Source organism: Budorcas taxicolor, chromosome 11 (genome assembly GCF_023091745.1).
Source record: "Budorcas taxicolor isolate Tak-1 chromosome 11, Takin1.1, whole genome shotgun sequence".
NCBI lineage: Eukaryota > Metazoa > Chordata > Mammalia > Artiodactyla > Bovidae > Budorcas > Budorcas taxicolor.
In genome coordinates this window covers 138,021,396-138,036,666 of record NC_068920.1, presented here as the reverse complement: position 1 = coordinate 138,036,666, position 15,271 = coordinate 138,021,396, and the positions used below count along the sequence as shown (strand labels likewise).

The following is a 15,271-nucleotide window of genomic DNA, read 5'->3' as shown; positions in this document are numbered from 1 at the left end:
CTGAAGAAGAAATAAAAAAAACCCTAATTACATACAGTGTTAACTGAATAAAACCTATCCCCAACTCTTGCTGGGAAATAACAGAGTGATCACAATAATTATTTTTAGAAACATAACAGAGAAGATAATTACTGTGATAACTATATATACTGTGATAACTATATATACTAACTTATTAATCATAAAAGGGTATAAATGCACCCCAGGAAAATGACCAAATATTTAAGAGCAGTCATATGTTCATTATTTCACATATATTTACCACTGACACATATGATTACTGTGCTTTAATACCCTGGTATGATTTATAAACCCTGAAATTTTAAGTTGTCTGCTATGCTAGAGATTAAATTCCAGTAAGGTTATATTTTGGTAGTATCCTAACCTTTGGAACCAAGTTCTTAGACTTCAACCCAATGCCAAGAAAAGATTATACTGATAAACAGAATATTAATACATTTCCCTTGCCATTCACATTTGATTTGGGTTCCAGCTTGTGTTTAAACCACAGTCAAGTCCATATTGGCCCGAATATTAGTCAGCTGTGAAATACAGTGGCAGCTTATTCCTCAGTACTTCTCACACTACATATTCTCCTGATTCTTCAACAGCTAAATTACAAAATACATATGGAAAAACCAAACTTTAACTGCTAGCTCTCTGTTTTCAACCAAAGACATGCATTCACTTACCCCTTGAGATCTTCCATTCTTAAGATGATAGTCTGGCCTCGTGAACTGCTTACTCAGGTAAAGATATTATATCCCTTACTGTACTACATAACAATTTTTAGGTTTTTCACTTAATCCCCAATTCAACTATTAACCTTCTAGTCCTTTTTTTCCCTTTATATTTTATAAAATCATAAAAGAATGGTAGGTTCACATTACCACGCAACCCGAGATCTGGCTATTAATCAACATATATTTGGATAATCAAATTCTTTACAAAGTGTTTTTAAAAGGGTTGTCCAAAACTCCCAATTCTCAAGTCTCACTTATAGCCTGTATTTTCAAGTATGTTTTTTTTTTAAAAAAAAAACTGTCTCTAAGCCTTTTAAACTAAATCCTTTCATATTCAAGATAATATCATATTACATTTTTTAACCTGTGAAGTTTTTAAAGGACAACTCTATATTCGGACCAATATGGTTAAGTCTTTTAAAGAAAATTTTAAGAGGTCAATTATAAATAGGTCATAAGGGTATAGATTAAAGAGAAAAATTAAGCAGAGCACATGATGGTAGACCAAGGTAAGCTTATTAATACAGACAGAAAACTTAATTACACTGGTTTTACCAAAACAAAAATCCTATAAAGGAAAAATACCAGGCTCATACTACTGTATTAAGCAAAATATTAAATAAACAGTATTCAACCTTTTAAACCAGTGAATGAGGTTTCTGAAGGACTGATCAGGTTTTAATGAAATTCTCACTTTTTAAGATATATTATAGGGAATTACTAAGTAACTATATGCATTTTTAATATAACAAATAAATAGTACCGTAAGAATGGTTTTGGCAAAATTGTCAATGTATGCTATATTAACTATGCTAATTTAAAAGGACACTGTCAAAGTGATTTTTCTAAAACATGGCTACATTTGTAATTTGTATTTATTTCAGAAAACATTTAACTGACAAGGAAAACGACAAAAGCCCTCGAAATGAGAGCAGCAGCACTATCATTCCCCTGGCAAATCATCAAAGAAACCATAGTTTTGACACATGCAATATCATTTTCCTCTAAAAAGGAAAAGCCAAGCAAAACATTTAAAAGTAATTCAGAAGTAGCTTTAAACGTAAACAAGCTGGCTTCTTAAATTTTACTATCTGCCTAAATTATCTGCAACAGTATGACTATAAAATATAAAACAAAATATACCTAAAATATTTAAGAAGCTAGACAACAACAATGGAGTCACTAATCAAATATCAATTGTGGATAAAATGTTAAATCACGAACTTTCTACTGTAAAAGAACATTCTAAATAACAGGTCGTAGAAATGGTGATTTAATCTCTATATTACAATGGCTAAGCTTCCTGGCGATCTGAGTTATAAACCGGGGTATTTAACACTGTTAAGCATTAATAATTTCACCATATGGGTAAGAGAATGACTGTGTACATGGTACTGTATATGTACATGTGCATATAAGCATATTTCAGATTTCATATAGGTATGGAATTGCCATAATGTGAAACGGTAATGGGTAGATTTTGAAGGGTACATAAGTGCAGCACTTGAACGAATGTTTACAAAATGTCCAAGAGGAGGGAGACGATAGGTTCTTTACTGGTATTTAGGGATAGCAATCGTTAATGTCCTCTGAAGCAAGGTAAAACAGAGGTACCCCAAGCTGGAAATCAGAATGGAGTAAAGCAATGCTCATAAATAAGGGAGAATGAACATGATAATTTTTTGGCCGAGGCATCTGCAGGGGACAACTATAGAGAACAAAATGTTGATGACTAATCAGTTCCTGAATACAGCAGGAAGGGTCTTAACAAAGAAAGAAACGGGGGAATTTGGGAGTATATCAGACTATCAGTGACATTTTATTATTACAAAGGGAACAGGATATTTATCTTTTCTCTATTTTTCCTGTATTATTTAGGGCCTACAAATCTACAGAAACTAGTTATTTCCACAGACGTTGTTTTTTTTTTTTTTTTTTAAGTTATCTGTTTTTTTGATTTTCTTCAGCAATCTAGGATTATCTGGGACAACTGCTTGTCAACTGTTAGAAACAAAAAATGAGTCTATGAGAGTGCCTGGGCTACATATTAAAACAGTAAGCTCCAAAAGTAATGAAACAAATCAAATTGGAAAATTAAAAGACTGAATAGTCTCTATGTTCACTAGATTTTTCCTGAGAAGTTCCCATGCCCATTCTTTAGGCAATCTTTTTATTAGGCAAATACGATATTTCCTTTTTGATCTCATTATATCAAAAAAGAACTATGCACCTCAAAGTTAATAGGTGTTCTGGACCATCCCTAATAAAAACATTCAAGGAGTTAAGAAGATACTTTCTTAGAAAACTGGCAAAAATAGTTAGTAATGACTGGCATGTGTTAGTTTGGCCATTTTTTCACACCAGGAAAGAATGTAATTTCATGTGGTAGGAAAACAGACGAGCAGATTTTAAGACTCAAGGACACCAGAGAAATAAAACATTTCTTGAGGTGTGAATAAATGTCCCTTATAAAGAAAAGGCTGTCAATTATACCAAGAGAATGAGAGTAAGCTGTTTTTCCCCTAATGTTTCCTGAGCACTCTGGAAACACCAGAGACTGATAATACATGTGTCAACAGGGTGTCAAGGTGGGCCTCTTCAATTTCAGCTCTTTCTCAGTTACAAAATCAGTTTCTATGGGTACATTATTTATTTTGTGAAGCTATTTAAAATTTGGATTTCTTAAGTATTATGTATAAAACTAGGATACGAGGTGGGGGAGTCTTTTTAAATGTATTTTTAGTGATAAAGGCTAAGTTGTTTAACCTAAAATAAAGACAGGCATCCTTATCGCAGGGGCTTCTGTTTAGAACATTTCATTATATTTTATTTTTATATATTATACCAAATAGGGACCATAAATATTCATTAATATTTAATAAGAATAAATCATCTGATGAGCACACAGATAATTATTATTTTAAAATATCAGAAACTTAAGATGGCAGAGTTTTTACTACCTCAAACATTAATATTATAGGGAAAAGGGAAGAGCTAGTAACAAGCATAATATTTATTAGCCCAAACAAATCTTACTAAAATAAAAATTACAGTAGTATAATTCTTACCAGGGGAAAATATATTTGAGTAAAGAATGGGCTGCTTGAAATGGGTTAAACATTCATAAACACTGCAAAAGGTTTCTTTCTGTCTACAAAATAAACCAATAAACCAGTGTCTTATTCCTGTCCTTTCTACACTACTAGCTATTGTTCATATTAATATTAAAAACAAATACATGTACCTCATGTCCACTTAGCAGAGTACACTCATCTTAAAAAGAAACTTACCTGATGAACCAAATCCACTGAGGGCTGAGCCTATAGCAGCACCCAAAGAGCTACTGCTTCCAAAGCCAAGAGATGTACTTCCAGGTTGGCCAGGTCCGTGAGAAAATAAAGAACTGCTCTGGGAGCTATTAGTCAGAGAAGTGCTCCCATAAAATGAATTAGACTGCAGATTAGTGCTTGGCTGCTGCTGCTGCTGCTGCTGCGGTGGTGGCTGAGTGCCAATTGGCCGGAACAGACCATTTGTGCTGCCTGTGAGACTATTTGCAGTTCCTCCAGCTGCTGCTGCTGCCGCTATAAAATAAATTTCAAACACTTCTTAAAACTACCCAGAAAACCATTTTCTATTATTAAAATATCTCAACCACCACCAGAAAATTATTACCCCAGAAAATGTCAGTTACACTTACCAGCTTGTGCTGCTGCTGAACTAATTAAAACAGGTGTTGGAGCCATTAATCGAACTGGAGCTCCAAGGCCAGTTCTTGCTCCAGGGCCAACCACTAAGGCACCAGTCTGATCATAATAGGCAGTTGGAGCTAGTACTTGATAGCCTAGATTACCAATGAAAACATTAATATAGAAAGCATGTTATTTACTTTCTCCCACAGTTGTTTTTATCAACCAGCAAACACAGCTATTTTTATTGTGAATATAAAACCATTAGTTACTATATAAAAAGCAAACACATCTGAGAAGGTATTACTAAATAAAAGAAAATCTAACAAAGCCTAAAGAAATGTTCTCCCTAAATTTTGACCGCGATGCGTCTTGCTTATGGACCACAGAATGAGATATAGTCTTTGCTTTTGAAACTGTAAGTAATCAAGGGCTGATGCTTGAAAATTATTACCACCAATTAGTTCTCCTGAGAGAAGAATGGATAAACATTAAGGGAACTGAGGGAAAACAGTGTAAGATTCATTAGGCAATTTTAGTAAGTTTCTAAACCAAGTGCCTCATTGATAGCATTCCCTTAGATTTTCATTTGCAAGCAATCCTTTAAAGATAAAATCATGATATAAACAGGTAACTTAAAATCATGAAGTTTAACAGTCAATTTGTAAAGGGTCTCAAAAGCTAAAGTCTGAATAAAAATCACATAGGCATTAGTTGTATTACAGCCTTGACCACAAGGCAGGTGACAATTTGCACTGTTCAGAACTATAGGAAGAGTAGTTTCTCTCTTCACAGACTTTCTCAGTTCCTCATCTGAACCACAGAACAGAAAATGATTATTTCGAACAGAAAAGTGACTTTTTTGCCAATTTTCTCAAAGATGATCCAAAACAACAAAAACCACTCAAGATGCACGGGAGAGAAGTTATATCTCTATATATCTACCTCTCTCTATATATAGATATACATACATACATACATACAGTGGATACTTTAAGGCAACAGGTTTATTCTCTCGCAGGACTCAGGTTGAGAAAGGCTGTCTTATATAGTAACAAAGACTCAGGCTCAAAAGTATGAGGACCACTTGCAAAAATGTACTAGCAACCTTGGATATTTTTAAATTTAAACACCACCTTCTAAACTAGGACCAAAACTTTCACATGTATAGGCTGTTTTAATAAAATGCAGTAACTCTGATTCACAATTGCATCTTTATTACAATGGATATGAATTAGGAGGACCAGCCAAATGAAGGGCTGCACAAGGCAAAATCTAGGAGGGAATGACCTTTCCTCTCAGGAGAACTAATTGGTAATAATTTTCAAAGACCTCTCCTCATAGAATGAACATGATAATTTGAGAAGATTATCAGATATCCAACTGTAACTGTCATATAGAATATGCAAGTCTAGAGTTTAATAGAGAGGTTCAGGTTGGATTTACAAATAAGGGAGTGGTCAATATAAGCATGGTATTAGCTGCTAAAAATAATCCAACCACCAAGAAAATAAATGGGTAGGGCCAATGGCCTGGAGGGTACTTCACACTAAGAGGCTGGAGAGAGGAGGAATCAAGGAAGAGACTGAGAGTAAACAGCCAGGAAGAAATAAACCAAATCGGAACACAAGAGTCTCCTGGAGGCCAAAGAAAAAAGAATTTGAATGAAGACTGAGCGATTAACAATGCAAAATGCTGCTAAAAGGCATTAAGAGTTGAGAACCAGACTAATGAATTTAACAATATGGAAGTCATTCTGGCAAGGATGATAGTCAGTGTGGTGAGTTTAGTAAAGAATGGAAGAACTGCAGCAAGTACAGAAATGGTTTTGAATTTTGCTGTAAAAAGGACCAGAGGGTAACTACAGAAAAGGGGCTGAGAATAAATTTTTTCTTAACCAGAAAATGTTCTTGTTTAGCAGAGCATGATACTTAAGTGTTTAAAACATTTATTATTGTGAAAGAAAACATAAAAAGTGCAAAAATCAAAAGTACATTATAATGATTACAACACAAAAAAGTATAACCTCCATGCAAGTCAAGAATAGAAATAGAAAACTGCCTGGCACCCACCTCTTGTAAGTCCCTGCTTTACCACAATCTTCTCTTTCCCTTTGTTGTTTAATCACTAAGTGATGTCTGACTCTTTGTGAGCCCATGGACTTGTAGCCCGCCAGGCTCCTCTGTCCATGGGATTTCCCAGGCAAGAATACTGGAGTGGGTTGTATTTCCTTCTCCACTTCTCCAGGGGATCTTCAGAGTTACACAACATCCTACTTTCCATAAATGGTCTCTCTCTAAACAATCATTTGGTTTGAATTATTTAAAAAATTTTACGTATAATTCATCCATGTTGTTATATGCAGACTTTGTTTCCATTTTCACTACTGTGTAGCACCTCACTAAACAAACACCATGATAAATTTATCCATTCTACATTTACACTGTTCCCAGTTTGGGGCCATTGCCAACAGTACTGCCATACACATTTTCATATGTGTATGGCGGTGTATTATGAGTACGTATTTCTCTAACCTAAGATGTATAGCAGCTGACACCCTGAGTTAAAGGGTATGCGTATTTTCAAACTTTGGTAGTAGTGCCAAACTGCCTTCAAAGTGGTTGTGCAAATTTACACACGTAACCACCTTGGTATTAAGAGTTCCCATTGCTCCATGACTTTAAAAATACTTGATAAACTATCAGACTTTAAAAAACTGGCCAATCTGAAAGACAGGCAAAAGCATTTGGTTGTGGTTTTGACTTTCTTTCCTCAGAAGGAAGCTGGGTGTCTTTTCATATGCTAATTGTGCCTTGGCATTTCCTCTTGGGAAAACAACTGCTCAAAGTTTCTCTCACCCATTTTCCTACTGGCTGTATTTTGTTATTGATTTATTTTATTTATTCTGTAATTTTATTTTTGGCTGTACTCGGTCTTTGTTGCTGCAAGGGCTTTTCTCTAGTGGTGTGAGGGTTTTTCTTTGCAGTGGCTTCTGTTGAGGAGCATGAGCTCTATGGCAGTAGTTGCAGCTCAAGGGCTCAATAGCTGTGCCTCCCTGTTTCTACAACACAGGCTCAACAGCTGTGGTTCACGGAGTTGAAGCGCTCCGTGGCATATGGGATCTTCCCGGATCAGGGATTGAACCGGTGTCTCTTACACTGGCAGGCAGATTGTTTACCACTGAGACACCAGGGAAGCTCTCTTATTGATTTATAAAGAATTATACACGTATGTATGTATGTATGTATGCATGTATGCATGCTGTATTCAAGTGTTCCACAGAATTTCTTCTTCCATTCCTAGCCTGACCTGTCATTCTCTTTCTGGTGACTTTTGAAGTAACGGGTTCAAATTTATTATTTCCTTTATTTTCATAACAAAATTTCCCTATATTATCTTCTAATAACCTTTAAAATTCCACTTTCCCACACAGGTCTAAAATTTAAAACGTAAATGATTAATGAACACAGGGTAAGTCACGGATCCCAATTTGAACAATTTGTTGCTCAAAGAATCAATTTTCTTTATTTCACCTTATTTATAAAACAAGTTCTTCCTCCCTACGCTTTTTGCTGTTTTTTTTTCCTTTGCTATTAATTAGGCAGGTGTCCAGTCCTTTTGGGATCTCATTTTTGGGGTCTCTGTCTCTCCGTGCAGTAATTCAACTGTATCTTAGTTTTCTGAATTTTACCCTAGAGTATAAGTCAGAATAGACCAAGTCCTTTTACTCATTTTTGTCCTTTAATAAGAGTACTGTGGCTAATCTTGACTCTGCATTTTCGTTAAATTTTACTATCAGCTGTCAAAAAAGCCCACAGTAAGAACCCATTGGGTTCTGATTGGAAATGTATTGAAACTGTAGGTTAATAAAGGAAGAACTGGCATGTTTAAAACATTGAGTTGCCCAATGGTATTTAGGTCTCCTTGAACAAAGCTAGTGGAGGTGATGGAATTCCAGTTGAGCTACTTCAAATCCTAAAAAGACGATGCTATGAAAGTGCTGCACTCAATATGCCAGCAAATTTGGAAATCTCAGAAGTGGCCATAGGACTGGAAAATGTCAGTTTTCATTCCAGTCCCAAAGAAGGGCAATGCCGAAGAATGTTCAAACTACTGCACAACTGTGCTCATTTCACACACTAGCAAAGTAATGCTCAAAATTCTCTAAGCCATGCTTCAACAGTATGTGAACCATGAACTTTCAGATATTCAAGCTGGCTTTAGAAAAGGCAGAAGAACCAGAGATCAAATTGCCAACATCTGTTAGATCATCTAAAAAGCGAGAGTTCCAGAAAAACATCTACTTCTGCTTTACTGACTACGCCAAAGCCTTTGACTGTGTGGATCACAATAAACTGTGGAGAACTCTGAAAGGGAAATTTCTCCTGAGAAATCTGTATGGAGGTCAAGAAACACCAGTTAGAACTGGACATGGAACAACAGACTGGTTCCAAACTGGGAAAAGAATATGTTAAGACTATAAACTGTCACCCTGCTTATTTAACTTATAAACAGAGTACATCATGCGAAATGCTGGCCTGGAAGAAACACAAACTGGTATCAAGACTGCCGGAAGAAATATCAATAACCTCAGATACACAGATGATATCACCCTTATGGCAGAAAGTAAAGAGGAACTAAAAAGCCTCTTGATGAAAGTGAAAGAGGAGAGCGAAAAAGTTGGCTTAAAATTCAACATTCAGAAAACTAAGACCATGGCATCCGGTCCCATTATTTCAGGGCAAACAGATGGGGAAACAATGGAAACAGTGACAGACTTTATTGTTCTCGACTCCAAAATCACTGCAGATGGTGACTGCAACCATGAAATTAAAAGACGCTTGCTCCTTGTAAGGCAAGTTATTACCAACCTAGATAGCATATTAAAAGGCAGAGATATTACTTTGCCAACAAAGGTCCATCTTCAAAGCTATGGTTTTTCCAGTAGTCATGTATAGATATGAGAGTTGGACTATAAAGAAAGCTGAGCACCAAATGCTTTTGAACTGTGGTATTGGAGAAGACTCTTGAGAGTCCCTTGGACTGCAAGGAGATCCAACCAGTCCATCCTAAAGGAAATCAGTACTGAATATTCATTGGAAGGACTGATGCTGAAGCTGAAACTCCAATACTTTGGCTACCTGATGCAAAGAACTGACGACAGAGGATGAAAAAGATGGCTGGATGGCATCACCAACTCAATGGAAGCTCCAGGAGTTGGTGATGGACAGGGAAGCCCAGCGTGCTGCAGTCCATGGGGTCGCAAAGAGTCGGACACCACTGGGCGACTGAACTCAACTGAACTTGATGTCTAAACAAAGCGGTTTTCCCAAAGAAACTGTACATTCTAAAAGACTTATTTCTAGGTACTTACTACTGTAAATAATCTTCAAATTTTACATTTCAAAACATTATAGTGTTGGGAGTTCCCTGGCTGTCTACTTGTGTTTTCATTGCTATGGGCCTAGTTCAATCCCTAGTGGGGAACTAATCTGACCAAAAAGAAAAAAAAAAAATGCTGTTGGCTGACAATAAAGATTTTATGCTTGATTTTTACATCTGACAACCTTAGCAAAAACACATTAATTCTAATATTTTATGTGCAGATTCAGTTACTATAATCATATTTTCTGCAAATGACAATTATTTCTCTCTTTACAGAGCTTTTTCATTTTATTCAAATTTCTCTTATATTATATAGCACTGGCTAGGATCTTTAACACAACATTTAAGAGAAGTATCGTTAGCAGAACTCCTTGTCTTTTTCCAAATCCTAGATGGAAAACTTTCAAATACTGAGTATAAACAGGAAGTCTGTCATCCTTTGGAGGTGGGGTGGGTTGTTTAATTCTCTTTGACTTCCCAGCATATTATATCTTCTGATTCTTATCTGTAAGTCAATACATAAATTTATTATAATGTTCCTGCATCTTTTGATAAATTCTTATGATTCGTATCTCCTATTTTAATCTTTTAATGTGGAAAATTATACTGTGTGAGTTACTGATGCTCATCTTGCATTCTTGGGATAAAATCCAACTTGTTCATGATGTGTCACCCTGCTTTATATTGCGAGATCTGGTTTGCTAGTATTTCAGGATTTCTAAATCCATGTTCATAAGTCTGATTAGCCTACAATTTTCCTTTTCTGCACGTTTGATAGGTTTTTTTAACTATCAAGATTAAGCTAGCACCATTAAATGGCATGGGAAGACCAGTCTTTTTCTATACTCTACAGTTTTGAAAATTTAAAAACTACTTCTTCCTTGACTGCCTAGTATCATTCACCAAAAAAGTTGTGTTAGCCTGGAATTTTCTTGTAAGACTTCTTGATTACTCGATTGACTTAACAGTAATGAACTTTAGACTTTTTATATATCATTGAATCTTTTTGATAATATTTTTCTCCTTGTCTATTTTGTTTACAATTTCCAATTTCCTAACATGAGATTGATTTCTAATATCCTGTTATGATTATTCAATTTTTCTGATATTGGTTATTTATGTCTTATCTTTTTTTAAATGAACCTCTAAGAGGTTTATCAATTTTATTAGTCTTTTTAAAGAAGCAACTTTTGGGATAACTTGACCTTTTTAATTGTATGTTTGTCATCTATTTCATCTACATTAGTTTTGATCTTTATTATTTCATTTCCTTCTATAATTCTTAGAATTTATTCTCTTCATTTTATGGTTCCCAGATAGAAACTTATTTTCTAATGTATGTATTCAAGCCTATATACTCCAGCCATTTGCAGAAACATGGATGGACCTAGAGATTATCATACTAAGTGAAGTAAGCCAGATAGAGAAAGACAAGGAATCTTAAAAACAAAAAAAAGATACAAGTGAATTTATGTACAAAACAAAAACAGATCCACAGACACAGGGAACAAACTTACAGTTACAAAAGGGAAAGGAGGGAACAGAGAAGTTTTAGATTAACATATATACCACATACAAAAAAGATAACTAACAAGGACTGACTGTGTTGCACAGAAACTATACTCAGTATTTTGTAACAGCCTTTAAGAATCTGAAAAGGAATATACACATATAACTGAACCATTCTGCTGTACATCTGAAACTAACAAACACTGTAAACCATCTGTACTTGAATTAAAAAAGGCCAATATACTCCTCTTCTATGTTTTGTTTTTAGGTGTAGTAAACAAGTTTAAATACGCAACATTTTCATAATCAATCAGTTCAAAAGTTTCTAATTTCTATTACATTATCTTTGCTACTTAAAGAGCTTGATAAAACACAAGAGATTAAAAAAGACACACTCCCCACACTCAAGAATTACACAATTCATAGAGAAGGTAACGTACTATATTCTTAATCCTAAAATGCCACTTATTTGCAGACCTGACATTGATCAAATAACTTCCCTTAGGGAGAAATAACTCTTTCACTTTAATTTTAAGACACTTTCCACCTCCAAACATACTAAAATAATTAACAAATCACAAATAGCTAAATGAAACACAAGGCAGACAGAGGTACTAAAGAAAGGAGCAAGTTATGTGCCACAAGAATGACAAAAGCAGAAATTATTATTTTGTTCCTTTTTTTGGCCATGCCGCATGGCAGGCAGAATTTTAGTTCCCCAACCAGGGGTTGAACTGACGCCCCCCTGCATTGGAAACACTGAGCTTTAAATCACTGGACAACTAGGAAGTCCCAAAAGGAATAATTATTCATGAACAAGCACTGGGAAAGATTCAGAAAGGCTTCATGAAAAGGATCATATTAAAAGACGAAAAGGAAAGTTAATCACAAGTATAAAGCAAGGCTTTAAAAAGGAAAATGCCAAACTATATATCCCAATTCTGCTTAAAATTTATAAAAGGTATTCTAAGGAAAAATGTTGGCTAGGGCTAAAAACATAAAAGGATGTTTGTGGAACAGTCTGTGGTCTAGTACATTAAAGTATAGAACCGGGACACTGTTGATGAGTTTAAAAAGTAGTTTGGAGCTAGATTAATGGAAATGGGGCTTCTCTGGTGGCTCAGATGGTAAAGCGTCTGCCTGCAATGCAGGAGACCCAGGTTCCATCCCTAGGTAGGGAAGATTCCATGGAGAAGGAAATGGCAACCCACTCCAGTACTCTTGCTTGGAAAATTCCATGGATGGAGGAGGCTGGTTGGCTAAAGTCCATGGGGTCGCAAAGAGTTGGACATGACTAAGTAACTTCACTAGCAACCAGAATGGTATAAACTAACCTGGAATTTTGAAAGGTAACCAAAAGAATAAAAAGAAATAAATTGAAGAGACTAGAGGCTTACAGAGTTAGTAGGAGGACACAGGAGAGGCTGAACAAGAATAGCGGAGATGAAAAGAAGTGAACATGAGATAGAATAACCAAGAATTGGCAAGTCACTGAAAGTGGGTAAAGAAAAAATTAAGACTTAAAGATGACTCTGAGGATGAAGTAAAAAATTTCTAGCTCAAGTAGAGAAGGAAGTTAATAGTGAAATAGGGTAAATAGTAAGATAGGCAAATCTGCTATGGTTTTTCCCGTGGTCAAGTATGGATGTGAGAGTTGGACTGTGAAGAAGGCTGAGCGCCAAAGAATTGATGCTTTTGAACTGTGGTGTTGAAAAAGACTCTTGAGAGTCCCTTGGACTGCAAGGAGATCCAACCAGTCCATCCTGAAGGAGATCAGCCCTGGGATTTCTTTGGAAGGAATGATGCTAAAGCTGAAACTCCAGTACTTTGGCCACCTCATGCGAAGAGCTGACTCATTGGAAAAGACTCTGATGCTGGGAGGGATTGGGGGCAGGAGGAGAAGGGGACGACCGAGAATGAGATGGCTGGATGGCATCACTGACTCGATGGATGTGAGTCTGAGTGAACTCTGGGAGTTGGTGATGGACAGGGAGGCCTGGCGTGCTGCGATTCATGGGGTCGCAAAGAGTCGAAAATGACTGAGTGACTGAACTGAACTGAAGCAAATCTGGGAGAAGTGAGCGCATTTTGGGGACATTTTCAGTTTAAGGAATAGCAGGAACATATACATGGTAATATTTTGTACAACGGCAGCAATGTGTTACATGTTCAGAAAAGAATCCAAGATGCAGATGTAAACTCACTTGGTGTACTGGCACAGGAACAATAGGTGAAAAGTGAAACCAGTTAAGATTCTCCCACAGAAGGTATATAAAACATCTCTATTTTTCCAGTACAGAAACTGAGGTTCAAAGAAGAAAGCAAATTGGTCAAGGTCACACAATCAAGTGGTAGAGTAATATGGCAGATCTGACTCCAAAAGCATCTAATCACTAAACTAGACTGTCATTTACGTTTCACTGATGCACCAAGGAAAAGGAGACTAACAAAAAGCAATGAGAAAGCCAGGAGAGTAAAATATCATACAAATGTAGGGGAGAGGAGTTTCAGAAAGACAGACATACAACAAAGAATTGAAGAATGAAGAAAAATAAGGATGGAGAGGAAGTCACACTCTGGCACTGAGTTACATAAGAACTACTGAAAAAAAATCATGGAGCAGTGTGAGATAGAATATAAATTCTGAAAGGGATCAATAGAGTAAGAGAGGAGCACAAGAGAGAAAGTCTTTTAGGATGAAGAGGCAGACTAGTATCATAGTGGTTATAGAAAAGGAGGTGGCAGAGGGAGAATGACTGAAAATATAAGACTAAGAAACAATGGATGGCATATATAGTCATGCAGAAGGACTGAAAGTCTGTAATCAACATAGTACAAGGAATAGGGATTTAATGGGTGAGAAGTGAAACACAGAATGTGGAAAAGCTAAGAACTCTATGAGATTTGAAGAAACAAACGTCAATTTTTTTAAGCAAGCTCCTCTATTAGCACATAAACTTTTGTAACTATGTTAACTATTTGAATAAAGGAGAATTATTTCATCATAGTCTGGGCAGAATGAAGTACAGAAGACAGAGAAAAGTTTCATAGTGAGAGAATGATATATACAATCAACACGTCACTTAGGAACACCAATATTAATTCTAGTAAAGCCCTTTTTATGAGTGATTTTTACATTTATAGTCATAAAGGAACTAAATGTTGTGGCTCAGAAGATTAGGTAAAATGACCTGATTTCTTCCTAAAAGTTTTACCTGCTTTTAAACTTCTCATCACTCCAAAGATAGTCAATTCTTTATAGACAAATATACTGTAAAATGTGGTTTTCTGTTAGGATTACCAACATAGAGTTCACTGGTGAACAAAGCAAAACAAAAAAGCAAAAAATTGCTTTCTTATAGAATGGAAGTGAACATAAAAATAAATTTTGAGAAGATCAAAGTTGATAAAATTAATAGCAAAATACCTTGATGTTTTTAAGTCAACAAGAACATGAGGAACTGGAGCCAAAGGCATTTATAGGAAGTAAATAATAGGACCAGCATCAAAAGTCTAAAAAAAATAAGTAACAGAAAAAGGGAGTAGCAAATATACACAGTCCAGAAGCATTCTCTTAAATCACAGTCCTACTTAGAATCTAGTAAAGCAGGACTATGGTACTCTGTGACTCTTCAAGAGGGACCCAGAATAGTCTTAGCAGGGGCTTTCATAAACTCCCAGTTCAGTTCTTTTTAGCTCTGTTCCATCCCTCCATGGGCCTATAATTTCAGCTTCACAGTCCATTTCACAAAGGGCTGCTTTTGCCAGGTCTCTAATCTACAGCAGCTCTGGGACAGTAGCTTCCATGAAGCAAGGATAAAGCTGAGATAAAAAGGGAAGATAACAAGAATAGCCCTGTTCTATTATCATTTGTACTTCAGAGACAGTATTAACATTCTTTTTCATTCAGTAGGGTAAACAAGTCGATAAATTCTGACCTCAGAATTT

At 35.8% G+C, this 15,271-nt stretch overlaps 1 protein-coding gene across 4 annotated transcripts in view; it reads right to left on the bottom strand.

The window, feature by feature from the left end:
- Positions 1-15,271, bottom strand: part of PUM2 (pumilio RNA binding family member 2) — a 121,678-nt gene that overhangs the window by 33,402 nt on the left and 73,005 nt on the right. For all 4 annotated transcript variants that reach the window (XM_052647890.1, XM_052647891.1, XM_052647892.1 and 1 more), the window contains exons 11-12: positions 4,441-4,584; positions 4,034-4,324 (exon numbers count right to left, since the gene is read on the bottom strand). In XM_052647890.1, coding sequence (XP_052503850.1) covers positions 4,034-4,324; positions 4,441-4,584 — 435 coding nt within the window. The remainder of the gene's footprint in view (positions 1-4,033; positions 4,325-4,440; positions 4,585-15,271) is intronic.